Source organism: Chelmon rostratus, chromosome 24 (assembly GCF_017976325.1).
Source record: "Chelmon rostratus isolate fCheRos1 chromosome 24, fCheRos1.pri, whole genome shotgun sequence".
NCBI lineage: Eukaryota > Metazoa > Chordata > Actinopteri > Chaetodontiformes > Chaetodontidae > Chelmon > Chelmon rostratus.
The window spans coordinates 2,263,154-2,281,001 of NC_055681.1; the positions used below are offsets into that span (position 1 = coordinate 2,263,154).

At 44.6% G+C, this 17,848-nt stretch overlaps 1 protein-coding gene across 1 annotated transcript in view; it reads right to left on the minus strand.

Annotated features, from left to right (window-relative positions):
* The window catches only part of acvr2ab (activin A receptor type 2Ab), a 43,851-nt gene that overhangs the window by 17,715 nt on the left and 8,288 nt on the right, over positions 1-17,848 (minus strand). The window contains exons 2-4 of the mRNA XM_041965844.1: positions 6,986-7,193; positions 5,523-5,656; positions 3,799-3,953 (exon numbers count right to left, since the gene is read on the minus strand). Coding sequence (XP_041821778.1) covers positions 3,799-3,953; positions 5,523-5,656; positions 6,986-7,193 — 497 coding nt within the window. The remainder of the gene's footprint in view (positions 1-3,798; positions 3,954-5,522; positions 5,657-6,985; positions 7,194-17,848) is intronic.

The following is a 17,848-nucleotide window of genomic DNA, read 5'->3' on the forward strand; positions in this document are numbered from 1 at the left end:
TGCTAATTTTCCACGATGTGCAACATTATCTTCAGATGCTGCACCATGAACATGAAAAACAACTAATATTAAGACGTTCAAGGTTCAGTGCCACAGCATCCACAAGAAATGAATAAAAAGTCAAAGTAGAAGCAAAGGAAATGTGAAATGTCACCGTCTATATGTTCGGTCTTTTTCTCTGGCTCTGCTCAGACTGGAGCTGCTTGTTTATGATATAATATAATCAAATTCCAACTCTCTTAATTAGAGATTTAGATTAAATGTGCGCAGTGTGATGCAGCGCTCTGCCCAGTTTAAAAGATGCAGCTCTGTAGTTGGCACATGGATGTTAGGGAACAGGGGAAAAAAAAAGGTGTCTCACTACCAACACCTCTGATGAACAACTATAATGACTCCCCGTACACACAGGGCGCTTTAAAATCTAACTAGCAACAGTTGTGGGCAATTTGTTACTGTCGCATTAAAAATACATGACTAAGTACAGTGCATTATGCTCTGATGAATGCAGTATACTACAGAAACATGATGAAGCACAAAAGAGAGACCAGACTACCGGTGCTTTTTTTGGACTCAATCTATAAAATATCTTCTGTTTTTGAAGTTGCAGAAAGTCGATATGACACATAACGAGAGTTTTTCATGCATCTGATGTAAAAAAAAAAAAAAGAAAAAAAAGAGACAAATTATTCAAATTTCATTAGTTTAAGTGTTCGAGCAGCGTTAACACGGTGAATTACAAATGAAAACAAAAAAAAGCCGTCCACAATTTGTTAAGTGCCTTTGGACAACAGTTGCATAGAGAGTGACTTAAGGAAAAGTCTGCATTTTGTGAAACACGCTAATTTGTTTTCATGCCGAGAGCTGGATGAGGATCGATACCGCTCTCATGTCAGCGCCGTAACGATGGGATTACTTCTGATTTCACGCCACAAGGCATTTTTAAACAGTAGCGTCTTTAGCTCTTTTACACCGAACACAAAAACCCACTGACACCCACCAACATCTGGTGTTCAGTGGGAAAGGGTACAAGTGGCAATCACACCTGGGTCACATGACTCTGCAGGAGTCACAGGTATTTATCCGCTCCAGCTCATGGAAACATGACACCCGGGTGGAAGAATGACGCTCATTTTTTACCCTTTTCCAGTGCCATGCTATGACGCCTGCGATTTGTTCTTTGTATCGTGCAAGACGCAACACTGGCGAGACGGCGACATGAGAGAGCTTCAACTGGTTCGTTCAGTCGCCATTGAGTTTGAAAGAGAGGCTGAAGTAGTAAAAGAATAAAAAAAGCAACCAGCGTAACGTTGTCTCCATGCTGCTCTCTATTGTTGCCCGTTTTCCAGCACAGTCGTCATGCTGAATGTGGAGAAACACAAGGCCGACTTGTCTACCGGCAATGCAAAAAGAGTCAATGGACTATTTTTAGCAGGTTTACCGGCGTTTAAAAAACCCAAATATACACACTAACTTTGGTGTTAAAGTGGTGTTATTGACCAGAAAAAGTCCTTAATTGCCTTCTAAAATCTATGTGATTTCACGAGGCAGGTGTTTGCACAGCCTTATTCAGTCACCTGCGGTGGAAGACACAGGGGTTGGATGTGTTTTTACTCTCGACAGTGCAAGAATCGCTCGGAGCTGTCCTCGACGACTTTGCAGGAGTGAGCTGTTTGAGTGATTGTCGGAGTCACCTCTGCTTTTTTTTTTTTTAACACAGCCTGTGGTGCAACACAAAAACACATTCTTCAACAACAACAACAACAAAAAGAGGAAGAAGATAGAAATAATCCCCTCCCGCTGCACCCATATCTCTCCTCTTGAGTGGCTTCCTCCATCTTCTGTATTGAAAAACCCGGTTTAATCAATTAGAAAACAAGCTATGGACGCCAGAGCAATTTGATGTGTATCAGATTGTGATTGCATCTGCGTCTGTGTTTGTTTTAGCCTCCTTAAAGCAGCAGGCGAGTGGGGCTTGCTGCATCACCTCCTTCCAGAAAAGCATAGGAGCTGACTTTTAAACACATTCCTGCAGGAGTGACCTCGTTTCCTCCTCTTGTCCATGTATATCCACTCATTCATGCATTAATACACTTCTACACACACACATACACATCTGGCATGACTTCCCCTCTCTCTCTATTTTCTGAATATTTTTGCTGTTTGTTTTGTCCCCACTGAGTCATCACTAGTTGCACGATCCACTCGTCTTTGGTCGCGATCTTGTTTTGTTTTATGTTGTTTATTTATTCATTTGTCTGTTTCCAGGTAGGACGTTTCAGAAGCCTCTCAGCAGCGTTGTTTTTCCACGGCACATTAGCGTTCGTCTGCTGATTGTATTGTGTCACTGTCTTTTTATCTCTTCCCTGCTATGCTTTAGCACTGTGCAAATACAATAACTAAGTTGAGAGAATAGCATGTCTCTCTTCACTCCCTCCCCCGCACTCCCCACCCACCCACCACCACCATCACCATCCTCTGAGGCAGAGCTGCAAGCGTCTCTGTGTTTAGTTTTGTTTGCCTATATAAAGCCTCATCAATAATGCAGAGGCCCCTGACTCCTCTTCCATACGGTGGAGGCTCTGCATGGGTTTTCTTTTTCCCCTGCTGCCGAGCAGCAGAGAATATAGCTCTGCTGCTGTCGGGTTAAAACCGCCGCTGAATAATAAAAAAATAAATGAAGAGGAATTTGGAAAAAACAGCCTTATTTTCAGTCCAACAAGAAAGGAAATTTGGAAAATGTTTAAAGGGTTTACAGAGGTGATGAAACTGTCCCATTCAAGTGGAGACATGAAAATGATCAAAAGCGTAGATACGAGCAGCAGTGGAAAACGCATGTCAGAGTAGGGAAAGAAGAAATGACGGTGAATAAGTGAGGAATAATGAAAGGTGAAAGAGTGCGCGATCAAATGTGGGTCAAAACTCTTTTTTGCCAACAATTATTTTAACTGGAGCAGCAGAATATGCACTTAAAACTTAAAGATTTAAGCACTTTTGTATGATTAAAAGCCAATCTGACACGATGTGAACCATCCCAATTAAAGTCATCTTCAGACACTGGTGCATTAAAAGCAAGTCTGAGAACTGTGAGCTCAGAAAGAGACTTGTGGAAAAAGGAAAGGACAGAACCAGGGCTCCTCTTACCCTTCACTACAACTCTGAAAGAAGAAACTGAAAAAGCAATTATCCCAATGTAAACTCTGCGCGCTGTGTGTCTGTTCTGGCTGACCGTAGCTCTGTCCCTCTGCTGCACGGCGGCAGGAAAGGCCAAGGCTGCTTCATCCCACTAGATGAGTGGTGAAGTTGAAGGTTGGTTAAATAGAGAAGGCAGAGCAGAGAGCACAGTGTTTTTACTGTTTCGTGCTGCGGACTTCAGACAATACGACAGCCTTCTTTTTACTGGAGCGACTAATGAGCATCAACCCATGTGAGAAAGAGATCAACAAAATTGACCAGAGAGGAGTCAGATATTTTCTGTAATAAATTATTTAAGATTTTTAAGCAGCCTGCCATACCAGTAGTCTGCATGCTGTGTTTTACTGGGCTAACCTTTAGTTATGAGTGATTTGCCACCCAGGAACTGATGCATTTTACATTTCCCCTTTGTTTGCAATTAACAGATGAAGTGGGACATCATGGCTGAACAGACAAAAAGAGGAACTAACTGCATCAACAGCAACTTCAAAGAAAGAGGACACCGCAGTCTAACAGCCACACGCTTTGATTGACAGGTGACCTCTGGAGATGCACGGCAGTGATAGGCCGAGGAGTTTTCATTTTCTCACCCCGGTGAGGACTTACATGTGTGGGGACGAGGGCAGCTGGGTAGGCCAGTTTGTGATGCCTCCACATCCAGAAAGAGAAGAGGACGACGGCGGCCAGGCCTATGATGGGAACCAGGGAGTACAGCAGAGTGCTGAAGAGCTGGGGCTTCTGGGAAAATGGGTTGGAGGTGGCTGTGGGGAGGGAGAGAGAGAGAGAGAGGATGGTGGAAAGAGGAAGAGAAACAAACAAGATATGGCTTATAATTGGCGCATTTTATCTTCGTAGAATCAACTATAAAGCAATGAAATCAAAAATTATGGACATTGTCAAGGATAAAACAGAAAGAACACAGGATGCCTGATTGGCCTGACATTATGCTACATCATCTCTAAATGCAGCACTAACCCTGCTTACAGCTTACTGCCACTGTGCTTAGGGATCATATCAATGCACGCACATACAAACACCCACACCCACACCCACACGCAGCAGGATTAGCAAATCCATCTCGTGACATAACGTAATCCGCCTGCCAAAAATAACAGAGCTCTGAACTGTGTCCGACCCCTGCGAGAGTCGCCGGGTGACGCCTGCTGGCTCAGCCTGTCCTACCATCACAAGGTGTGACAGCCTGATTCGGCAGCGCTGTCAAAGCGCCGGCGCTCGGACGCAGAACGCCGCTGCCGTCCTCGGGGTGAGGGCGGGGGTTGAAAAGGGAGGAAAGAACGGGCAGGGGCCGGTGGGGCTGCACCAGCTGCATCACGGGACTCTCAGGGCGTTTGTCAAAGAGATTGTGAAAAGTTTTTCTCTACAGGGTGTCTGCAGGTTTCAGAGAGTCAGATTTAATGGAATACGAAGGGACAGACTGGCCTGTTGGACAATTTAGCTTAGCTGAGTGATGAGTGCAAGGACACCAGAATTGCCATTGGTTGGTCAATGAGCACAAACTGGAACGTGCATTTTATCTGAAACAGTCATACCTGCAGATGAGTTTTGCTACTCCCTCTGTAAAACACCCATTATTGTAAATTCTGTGGTAAATGACTCCTTCGCTAATTGTCTCTGCTGTCAGTTTATTTTACTCTTCTCAGTATACTCATCTGTCTTTTAGTGTTGTCTATCTGTTGCTTGATTTTGGGTTCTCCTGCAGCTTTTATGTTCGACAGCAAGCACCTTGATAACTCCTATAGATGCTCTGGGCCTATATTACGCTATCATAAAGCTAACGCATTAGCAAGCATAAATATACTGATATCCAGGGCTTCACCTGACACTTCATAGTGGTTGACAATGAAAAGTCCAGAGGTGAATTTCACTGCTGACATATTTTTTATCTCTCATGAGAGGATTCACTCTTTCTAACTGCGACATTTAGCTCATTTTGTTCAGGTGAGAACGTTTCAACTCTGGCTGCACCAAGTGAAGCGCATGTTTTCTCATGTCTCGTGTGACTTTTATTATCCTCAAATATTTTTAAAAGGCCGCAACACCTGGAAAGTCAGTCGCTGGCAAATATCCAGAGCACGAGTACCTTACATCACACACTTGGTGGAGGACTATCTCTCCAAAGTAAAAGCCTGGATTATATGTCAGTGTTACATGTGTGTATACATCTAACTTCAGAAATATCTAATTTTTAGTGTTTTTGTTCGTAACTCCTGGTTCACCTGTGCTTGAGGCGTGGTTGCAACACAAATAAAGCAACAACTGACTGTCATTTTCAGTGCAATATAGCTGTGTGTACGCTGGACTGTACATACTGTAGGCGGTTGAATGGTGCTGGTCGCTCTGCGGGGGCGCCTCAGGGGCGTACAGGAACCTCTCGTTGCACATGTTGCCCTCACAGCAGCAGAAGAAAACGTCGGGACTCTCCTTCCTCTCCACACACTCATTACTGCAGAGGACACGGAGGTGGGAATTAGAAACACGAAACACAAATCTCTCCTCTCTTTGCACACCGCAGAGGACATGCGAGCGATTGAATTTTCATGTGCGACTGACGGCGCGCGCACAAACATCATCTGCATGCGCTCACACACTCGCACTCGCTGCAGAAGACATGATGTTTTCTAAAAAGCATTAACACACTTGGACCGTGCACGCACTCGCGAACACACACTCCTCTCCCTTCCTCTCTGCTGCAGAAGATGTGAAAGAAAAACATTTATAAAATAGCTCCTACGCACGCCAATACACTCGCATGCAAACAAACACGCATGTACGCTCACAATCACACACACACACACACTCACTCTCTCTTTCACACTCGCACAGTCATCAGATAAAAGCCAAAGGAAGTGGCAGCCGCCCTCGACTTGCTCTGGCCTCTCCAGGGAGGCGAGGCGGCGCCGTCTGAGCAGAGGTACCCAAACTGTGCGGGCTGCAGAATCTACAGCAACTTTATCGCTCGGGAATCAAAGGAAAACACAAGCAGAACTGGCTCAAACCAGCATCTGATGCCAGGCTGATGTTCCAGCAAGGAAGAAACTATAATAACACCATCTATTAATATCTGTTTACTGTTCTGGGCTTGGACGCGTACATCAGGCTGAGTTCATTTTCAGCGGAGATTCACAGCGTTGTTTACATTTCCGTGGCCTGTGGTAATTAAAAATGTAGCCTTATGCAGGTCATTCAGAAGGGGGAAGAGCACAGAGGGACAAAAAACTGTGCTCCAGGTATTTTTAAGTTCAAGCCTTTGTCCTGTTTGAGAAGTGTGCTGCTGTTTTCTGTCAAATGAATGCACAGCCTTTTAGGAAGGACTTGAACCATAATTAAAACTTTAGTGCAAAAATGTTAATTTGCTTGTGCTCGAGGACTGGATGAATACGCTGGTGAAGGCTGCCTTTTAAATCACACATTCTCCACAAGGGTTATTCAGCTGGCTTTTAATCACAATTTTCTACCTACAGTATGTGAAAAGGAGGTCACAAATGTCCCATGAAATCAAGATTTGATATGCTTTCATCGTCACTGAGGGCCAAATGTAAGACTTTTCAGGGACTTTTACATGCTGCCTGGAATTTAATGTAAAAAGCAACTGAAAAATATACATAAAAACAATGAAACAAGGCAAAGAAGGCTTTAAACTGCAAGGAAGCAGCAAATAGGATGCAGCATTTTTTGGGCTGCATTGAGAACCCCATTGATAGCCTGACTCTGGTGGGCTTTATTTCCAGCTGTTATTTGCTAAAGCCTGTATTTTCTGCCGCTTCCTGCCTACCTGTCGTAGCAGTTGACGTCGTCCAACCAGCAGCCTTGCTTGACGACCTCCACGGTGCCGGAGACGTTCTTCCACGTGGCGAAGCAGTGCCGGCGTTTGTCTTTCTCGCCATAGCAGGGCTCGATGCCGCTGCGGTTGGTGCGCTCCTTCTCCCAGCTGGAGTTGTAGTAGGCGCACTCCTGCGTCTCCGAGCGTCCCAGGATGGCGCCTGGAGAGGACGAGGAAGACATTATTTAATTTTTCTTTGAATGTGAAGGAGCGTCATTGTTCAGACATGGCTGGCTTTTCCTGGGGGAGACAAGGGTTAGAAATAACAATTACTCTATCACACATTTTGGCAGCTAAACCCTCAAAAGTGCATGAAAGCAGCTTTTGAATTGTGGGGTTTACAAGCCTCTGTGGCTGCGAGATGACAAAGTGATTTTGCTCCACTGTCATTGACAAAGAATATAATTTAGTTTAGTATCAATAGCTGGTGGAAGGACATGTCTTTACAGCCTCAAAATATGAAATACTGTGACGTCGTAAAACATTTAGAAATAATAAAATTCACTCGTGTGGTACTTTTGTCAAGTTCCTGAGTGCTTTAGGGTCAATACACCAATGAAGAATGAAATCTTTTCTCAGATGAACAATAAAAACCAGCCAGCCATGACAGAAAATGAGGTTATAGAGCAAAGCAGAGAAACCGAACCCCTGCTCAGAAAGCACAAGCGAAGTGAACCAATTGACTTCCCTCCCCCGCCAAAATAAAGGCGACTCTGATTTCCTGCGGATGAACGCAGGCAGCAGCTTTTCGCAAACCGATATCCAGGGGAAAATACTGCATGACAGCTTGTCAGTTTAGCGTTGCTGCTGCCGCCTCTCATCACCTGTCAGGGAGTTAGTCCAGTTTAGACTGCTGACAAGACTGAAGATAGTCAGCCTCTGTTTGCTGGCTTCCTGGCGCTGCGGTTCAGACACACAGGAAACCAGGATTGCTTCCTATGAATCATTGTGCTCCTGCTCCTCAAGGTGCAATAAGTAGGTTTTTACTGTTCTAACATGTCAATGTTGACTCTCAGCCATCTGGATGCATTGTCTAGTGAAACCGCATCTCAAACCTCTTTTATTCTAGCATTCATCAAAGTGTTACTTTTCCCTTTTCACTTTTCTGCAGGAAATCACACTAAAAAGACGTCTCACTCCTCGTTATTGTGAATATACTTAGCTTGACTTAGCTTGCTTGTGTGAGAAACAGATGTGCGTGTGCATGTGTGTCAAATGGTTATGAACTTCCTCAGGCAGCAGATATTATCATGCATCCTGTCTGCTTTACGTAAAGTGAATATGTAAATGGGACAGGATGCCTTTTTCTTTGAGTCCAGAGGGGTTTGTGCTCTGTAATGTGTGTCCATTGGGATCTTTTTGGGGTCTGAAGTGCTAAAATTTGTTTTTTTGCTGGAGCTCAATGCTGTATTTTGAGCTATAATGTGTGATTACTGAGGTTTAGGGCCTGTCAGATTAAAATACTTGAACAAACCCTCTTGAGCAGAGGTATCAGGACTGTTAACAGAACTTTTTATTGTTGTTTACTCTAAACTCCCTTTTTTTTAATTCTTCCAGCCATCAAGGATTTGTACTCTTGACCTTCACTGCTTTTATTTATTGTCGCCTTTATTGTCTCATAAACGCTGCAGGACAAATCAAGAATAATGCTCCAATCTGTGTGATCATTATCCACTCTCCTCTGCCAAAGAAATAACGTCACAGTGGAGACATGTCCTGTCTCTTTTGACCGTGTCTCCAGTCACAGCAGCTCCAGAAATTAGGGCTTAGCTTCTGTAATGGAGGTTACCTTTGGGAAGATCATGTATTTTTCAATAAAACGGCAGCTTTAGTAAAGCCAGTTAATGCCAACCCTGGACCTGGACGCACCGCATGTCTCTTTTCAACAGCGCTAACAGCTGCAGATGGAGGAGAGAGGACAGTGGCGACTTCGCGGAGAGGCGAGGTCACCCGGCCTCTTAGCGCCGCTGACGGCATTTTCTCTCGTCAAATCCATTTCCCACGAAGCCCTCAACTATTTCACAGCAACAGGTGCAACTGCGAGCTGTTGCCTGTGTGATTGAGAGCAAATGGCCGAAGCGAAAAGAGAGAGAAGAGAAAAACAGCCTTGGCTGATGAATGAGTGGCGCCCCAGCAAGCGTACAGCATGTTGAAAATGTAGGAATTATCGGTGCATTTGTGTATTTACACAGAAACACGTGTATGTAGGGAAAAAAAAAAAACAATGTATGGACTAAATTGCATGTAGACACGGAAGCAAAGATAAACAGAAATAAATACACACAAGGGTGTATGATATCTGCATGTGGAAAAAATGTGAGTTTGCCCAAACGTGCATATGAGCATATATAACACCGGAGGGGAGATGAGATGTGGTTTGTGTGGTTTTAAATTCGCTCCCTCCTACAGACTCCTTTAAAACGCCTTTAATGCAAACAAATCACTTCCTTGTTTCTTAATCATACACTTAATAAAACACATATTAAACTGCACCGACGGCACCAAATTAAGGCAAAAAGAGTGTGAAAGAGAAATTTGTGAGTTCAATTCGCTGCTTGAGCTGGCAAGGAAAAGGAAAATTAACTCTTTTTTTTTTTTCATTACAAACTCCTGCCAAGACACCTTTGAGCAAGACGCTCAAATCTGCAGCAGGGATTAGGTGTGAAGAGGAGTCGTGGTGGTCCACATGAAATGCAACTAACAAATAAAACACCCAGAAGAAAATAAGGAAATATCCCATATCCCATCATGCCTTTGGGGTGCTGTTCCTCTTCGGTACAGCTCCAACCACATCTGGAGCTTTAGAAAACAAAGATATTTTGCTGTGACTGGTGACAAATGATAATATTTCCCAGCCACAGATCACCTTACGGCAACAAAAGATAAGAAACAGGCTTTTTCCTTGGAAGACCCCGTCCTCATCTAACCTACTCATCGTGCTACACCGCGATGTGTGCTACGACTTTGTCTAAAAGTGGCGAGCAAAAAAGCCTGGCTGTGTTTGCTAAGTTTATCCACTCCATCTCCATCAGGCCCTCCAGCAGTTTGAGCAGCCATTGTACGGCGCCTGGTTTCTCGTCTTCCTGGATGGGGATGAATGCATCGTTCCCTTCGCTGGCACTCGCGGGAGCTAAAGGCGATAATTATGGAGAGGTATGCGGAGGTAAAGCGGAAGGTTAGCTCATTAGCCACTTCTGGTGTAACAGCATTAGCCATGCTAGTGCTGATCCCCGTGGACGTTCCTTCGAGGCGCTTGGCATACGCATTTCCATTTTACTCCGAGTGATTTACAATGAGTGCGGCAGAAGGATGAGCCCGACTTCCTGTATCAACTTCATTACAAGCAACTCATAATAACGAGTGTACAGGAGCAGGTGGAACAAACACTGTATATTTGTGTTGTTAGAGATAAAGCTGAAAAAAAAAATATCGGGACATAAGTATTCAATAATCTCAATTTTTCAGAATTTAGTTGGTGTCTATAACGTTAAAAAACTTTTTATGAGATTTCAGGTTATTGAAGGTCACTATAAAAGTGACCAAGCCATGCATTCAAAGTAATATTTGACAAAAAATAAGCATCAAATACTCACATCTGAGAAGCCGAAACCAGCAAATGTTTTGTATTTTTGCTTGAAAAATAACTAAAATCAATGAATTTTTGGTTCAAATAGCGTGACAGATCATTGCAGCTCTAGTTACAGACTTGCGTGGCTGCGCTAACAGTAAAGATGACTTGGTTTCTACCACCACATTTATGATGCCACCATCCCTTGAGCAAAGCACTGAATTAGCCTGTTGTTTTAAGCTCTGCAGAGGCCAAAACTGAGCTCCTCCCTCTTAAGTCAAAGGCTTGTAAATTACATGCACCGAGATGAACTTAACCTTGTATAAACCGACAGTAAAATGATGCACTCCTAAATATAACAGTCCTCAAATTTAAAAGGCAAGACAAAAAGCCTGCGGTGTTTTGTTCTTCTTGCCAATGCAAGCTGCGACACTTCGACAGCTCCATTGATAACGCCTCCATTCAGGTATTACGCTGCGTGAGAAGGAGCTGCAAGCCATGTGAACTGCAAATACAGTGCTCTGTAAAATACAGCCGTTAAGAGCTCAAATCAATCACGTCTCTGAAATGAGGTGACAGCACGGGCCGGCCGCCTATAGGGCCAGGGTGCCAAAGGTGGGCAAGAGCTGCCCGGCAGTATGGCGGATATAAAGGATATAAAGCAGAGAAATCAATCTTCTGACTAACTCGCAGCTCAGAGTTCACCAAAGCGGATAATGTCACCGAGTGCAGAGCCTACACGAGCGATTGTGCGAGGACATACAATAGGGCTTCCACCCACAAGCACACATCCAGGCAATAAAGAGAGAAGCCTCTTTGTCTCCGAAAGATATTTCACGCATGGAAATGTCAAACATGAGCGGCACAGGCTCACTTTGTTTGCCGTAATAAGGTCTGACAGGGAGAAATATCGAGAAAGAAATACAGCCGTGTTCGACTGTGCGCACATTCTCTTAATGCAAGGTCGTTTTCTTGGTAATGATGCGAGGAACATATATTCAATTCATTGTCCGCTACAGGAAAACGCTGCAGTGTCAAAATAAAACAATAAGACAAAGAAGGAAAAGGGCTAAGAGCAGTGGGTGCTATTCAATCTTAATCAACATGTCTATGTGGTAAATGGATAATAATGGCTGATTGAGAGACCACAAGGTCAGCTCATGTGGGGGTAAATAGGCAAAGAAAAACATCTATCTCGCCTTCATGCAGACCTGCGTCTGTATGAGGGTACTTGTGAGAACAATAATCCAAAGAATTTTGTGGCATTTAATTGCTCGGCTGCCTCAAAAGCAAAGATTTGTCTGTCCTTTACATCATCAAGATGAATATTTGCTCTCCCAACACAAGTACAATCAGTCAAATCACTGCAGCACCTTCCAGCATGTTTCTCCCCCCACAGTTTCCTTTCTTCTCGTGAAAAGAAATGACCACACAGCATTATATAGAGGCTCCTTTCTCTTTTACAGTCCGACAAGAGATTTATCAAGGTTAACCGCGACCTACTTTAGCCGCGGACATTTCAGCGATGCCTCCCCTGCACGGCGTCTAAACACCCGACCCACTTCTCAATCCACTGGGGCTTTTTTGAAAAACTGCTTCTCACCCCTCGCTAGCTGCCCGGTGGCTCTGAAAATTCACTCTGACATTTTGAATTTTACATTTCGGGCATTTAGCCGATGCTCTTTTCCACAGTGGCTCCAGCCTAACTCGCAAGAAATAAACTGCAAGGGTGCAAGACATCGCTGCAACCACGGAACGATGAGACAAGGCAATTAGACGGGATTTTTAAAGAACAATTAGACTGCAAACAGGGGACGTGACTCACCAGAGATAGTGTAATATGAAGATGAAAAAGATCCTTAACTTGGCAGAGATGCTGCGACTGAAAGGAAATGACTGATTATCTGCAGCCTGCTCTGAAAATTCAATCTTTTGTACGGTGGCCAAGAGGTCACGTAAGGTAGAGGCAATTCGGAGAACCTGAATCTGAGAAAAGAGCGCAGAGGTCCATGCTTTCCTCTTTGATAGCGAGATGCGCAAAACTTGCTGCTGGCCCCAGTACACCGAAAGCTTTTAAAGGACCCTTAAAACCGATTCAAGCCATGAGAGCTTAAATGTTCCATCGTGAGAGTAAATTCACAGCAATGACAGATAATTAACCAAATCATATTTAGGAAACGAGCTACACAGGTTGCTTATTGATTAGCAGGATTTAACTTTTCATGCTTTTCTATTTCAGACCATGAGAGGAAGAAATACAATGCTGAAAAGTCTGTGACACTGAAAGCTTATTACCAGTTCATAATACTGTGAGGGAGGGAATGCTATCATGTCAACAATCATCTTATTCTCCATCTCAACAAGTTCAAGTTCAAAGGCAGAATTGGTGCTATTGTTGGTCTGCACATGGCCTCAGTCCTGACAGTTGAAAATGATTTAATACAGCAAGAGATGGAGTTTCAAAGAGCATGTTAGCCCCTCGTGTCCCTCAAAGAGCCGAAAACTTTCCTTCCTGAAAGACTGCTTCCAAATCTCAAGATACAAAGTTTGGGTTTCAGAAGTCCACCGTGTTCCTTGTTGTTTCTATTTTCCATTATTTCTCTCCAATTCTCCCTTCAATTGTGAAATATGACCACAAGCAATTTCTCCTCTAAGCATTTCCTTCCATGACTAGAGCTGAGTAACAGCACAAATTCACTTTCTTACTCAAATGACATGCATCCTCTCAACCGCCGCTTCCATCCGAAGCACGAGCCAGACTTCCAAAGAGGAAACAAAAATCACAAGGGAGGGCTACATCAGATCCTGTCAACTGGCACATGTCTCTTTATTAGCAAAGCGAGAGGGCTACAAGGTAGGAGCCACGCAGCAGAGACAGTTCTGGTCTGATCCGTGGCCAGGCGAGTCAGGTGCATGCTGGGTGGGAAATGACCACCAACCACCTGCCAAACGTTGGAGAAATTTCGATGCAGACGCTTTGGAAGGTAGCCAGAGAACGCCCGGGGGTTTTGTTCTCTCTACTCCCAAAGTAAAGCTGGTGAAACAGATAAAATGTCTGATTAATTTAGGAATCCTTGAGCTTGCGTGGCAGGAAGGGAAAAACACTTACTGTAAGGAGAGAAATAATAACACCTGCCAACGAGGCTCCATTTTAGCCTCACAGTTTTGAACACAAATCATATCTTTGTATAAATAAATGTATACTTGGCTTGTCTCCATTGCCAGTTGTATTAACACCACTATGATTCAACCTATACCACGTTCAAGAAAGCTTTTCAATTTGCTGTTCAGAACACACTGATAGCTTTTTCCTTAGGAAGCGATGGCGTCGCGTTTCTGGTTTCACTGACAGGCGATCTCTGGGTCGCGTGCCGCCGAAACACAGCGCCAATAAATGCCGAGCCCTAAAGACGAAGAGAATTAAAAAAGACAGAAAAATGGCACCGGTGAGTTTATTATCAGCCCCTAATTGCATTTAAATGTGACATTTCAGACTCAAGAAGTGTCCGTCAGGCATTTTTTTGCCTGACTGCTGAGGAATACAGGAACTAATATCCAATTTCCCCTCTGCGGCTGGTCACATGGGGCAGGCCGTGCTGCACTCTGCTCTGTAGCCTCATAATGAAGTGGCATTTTGGCGGGCCGGGCCTGCACTCGGCGCTGCATGCACCGAAGTAGGTAAACAACTCATTCATCAAGGCTTTTTTTGTGTGCCTGCCAGGAGCGGGGATTGTTCGTTATGATGGAATTCGTTCTAAGGATCAACTTATCATCCGCGTCCGGGCAGAGATGAAATAGATTTGAGGTGATGTATGGTTGTTTGGGGCGCTGGTTTGTGTGGGAATTTGTGTGACCAGCACTAAAAACAAACGTGAGGAATGATTTTTGAATAGTGTTGAATAAAGAAGTTAGGCTGAGGCCAGAGGTCAAAATGCTTGCCAGCAATGCCGCTTGTTGCTACTGATGCAATTTGACACTCCTTCCCCACACAACTGACTCAAGACACAACTAAATACAGCTTCTGCACGCACGAATAACCACATGCATTTAGTAGAAAACTGCTAATCATCGTCGTGGTAACACCTTACTGCACCCATTGAATCAAAGCAATGGTGATGTCTGGGGAAAAAAATCTTCCGTATATGCTGCAAGTATTCTGCACTAGTTCTATCATGTTGTGCAGTCGAGCAGCAGAGGAAGCAGTCAAGTTTACACTGTGTGTGTGAATCAGAGTGTGATGAAGGGGGGGGGGAATTGAAAGATTTGAAATGGCTTCAGGGTCAAGTTGGGTTCAGGCAATGACATTTCATAAGCCATCGGGACCGGATCGGGCCGCATCCCTCAATGAATCGAGCTGGTTCTGGCTGAAATATAAGGCCTACGCTACGTATCTGTCTATATTTCCCTGCAGGAAGGTGCGAACTGAGGTTTTAACCGGTAACAGCGCTGGGGGCAAAGAGCGATGGAAAACTTGCATCTTGATCTTGCAAGACCAAGAAATAATTTTGAAAATCCTGAGGGAGCGGGTGGCGATCCGCGCAATAACTGGGAGATTATGTCGAAAGAAGTCATTATTTTAACAAACTAAATGTAGTTGCACTTTTCCATCACACCTCTCCTCCTGCACCGCCGGCGTCAAGCCTTTCTCCCCGACTCGAAAATGTGGGCGCTGCCGATAGATATGCATCCCACCACTTGCCTTTAGGGCAGCTCCTGGCCGGCTTGGATGAAGATTTTTTTTTTTCACCGTTTATAGTTGTTTGACTATCACAGGCATTAGGCACCAAGGCCAGCATGGGAGACCACTGGCCCACGGCAAGATTACCACCTAAATGTATGTTGCATACGACCGTATTTTCCGCACTATAGGGCGCACCGCATTATAAGGCGCATAGACAGCACAGTACTGTGGTGTCTGGGGTTGCGTTATGCATCCCTCTGATGCGGCTCCTGACAATAATTAATGAGCATTTATTTAAAATGTATTTTATTTTAGTTTGTTCGTTTTGAAACAAACACTGCACGCGCTCACAGATGACAGTTTATCCTGCGTAAAGATGCAGGTGACGGCGCACAGCGCTGATGTGCAGACGCTGTGCTCTGAGGTTCAGGAGCAGAAATCACATTAACCACGTTTGATTAATATTTTAATTGCCTATTATTTAGCATATATTCATATTGACAGCTGACTGAGAGTGGAATACCGCTGTTACTTCGGCCACGCCCCCTGACTACGTTAGCCATAATTAACCAATATTGATCCATATAAAAGGCGCATCGGATTATAAGGCGCACTGTCGGTTTTTGAGAAAATTAAAGGCTTTTAGGTGCGCCTCATCGTGCGGAAAATACGGTATTTCAGAGCAGGTGGTGGATTCTCAAGTCCCATTGCACAAAGTTTGGTTGGAAGATTGCCTTGGTGCTTAATCAATGTTTCTGTGGCATGAAGTATCTGATGGTCATTATCAAAACAATGATTATAGAGGAGATAAAGGGAAAAGACGAGAGTACTGACGGCCCCAGAGACAGATGAGTTCTGTTCTATGGCTGAAATGATGTACTTTAGTGGAAAATGTGGCACGGTTTAATTACATTAATTCCATATTTTCTCCAGCAGGAGTGGTAATCTTGTTGCTGTGGCTGAATGAATAGAGGCAACACTCTAGTCTGTGCATAGAGACGCTCAACAGGCAGACACTATTTTACAGTAGACAGCAATTTCACAGAGCAGCCCGGGTCTCGCCGGAGTCCTCCGTTAATGCTCAATCAGATGGTGTCGTGACATGGCAGGGGTGGTCGGGGTGGCTCGAATGAGCTGGTCACAAAGACTGCACTCTTTCCACGGGCAGGAGGAGGGCACATGGTGGTGAGGCGGGGGTGGGCATTAAAAACCACAGCACTCAGCAACTGAATCCAATCCCTTTAATCCCCGCTGGTATGCCGGAGCGACAAACGCCCATTGGTCTCCGCCTCAATTAGCGCTGATGGAGCCGGTTGCCGGACGGGGCGGGAGAGCGCCTGGGTCTCTCGCCGTGAATCGCAGCTGATTGTACAGTTTGCACAAGGAGCACATACCAGCGTAGCCCCGTGCCCCCCCTGCGTAACGGGCTGCAGTCGGCCGCCGCATACCATACATTCTTTACAGGACGAGCAACTTAAAACTCCTCTTTATCTCTCACAGGCTCCTGCAGAAGGATCTGCAAAACCCCCTCTGCATCACCCCCAATCCCCTCTGTGCTTGAATTGTTTGGATTTATCTGAAGGGTGTGTTAAGTGCCACTTGGGTTTAAGGCTGAACTGTGTATTTAGTTTGCAGTGATACTGCAATATCACCAAAGCCTGCAGCATGGGCATTCAATTCATTTTTATAAAACAAGCAATCAATGAGTGGAGAATTGAGGGGGAGTGAGGGAGGCACAGAGACAAGGAGACTGGCAGACAAGCTATTATATTTATATGAGGAGATTGGTCCTTTGTGAGTCCAGTCCAGTTCAGTCAGCGAGATTTCCCATAATCCACTGCTGCAGAGCTATTGAATGTGCTTCAAGCACCCAACACAAGGTAATGCAGACTTACAATAAAGCCTTTAAAAACAGTACATCATAGATCACATTGCAAATACCATTACTGTCGGCGTAATCAAAACGCGATATTGCGTCCACCTTCTGCAGCTTTGCTTTCACGACACACCAAAAGAGGAGAAAGTCTGGAAGTGGACAGAAATACACCCTGTGGTCAAGGGTAGCCCGCACTAGATCACAGGCTGCTGCAGATGTGTGGGACTAATGCGCCGCCCCATTCCGAGTCATTTCACGTGGCCCTCCAAGACATGTTGTCTGCCGTTCAATTATGTCCACTGTTTGCACTCGCCGGCTTCGCATTTGTACAAGACAAGCCAATAAAGGTTGGGAGTCAATAAATCCGCCTCTTTCATCCATCCAGCCATCAGATGACCTCGCTGACTCCTGGCTCGTCTTTATATTTAGTGTAAACTAATGACGAAGAGCGGTCACGAGGCCCCTCAAGGCCAAAATAAAACACCAACACTTGTGTATTTTTAATTGGGATTATATTTCAGGTGCAGTAAGTGAAGAATGCGCCTCCGCTGACGCAGAGAATAACACAACATATCTGCAGGCTTTATAGATGTGTTTATCAATACCAAAGATGACTCAGTGATTACCAGGCGCTGCTGAGATTTCAAAACTCTCCTCCCCGTCAATACTGCTTGGGTAGAAAAACTTGTC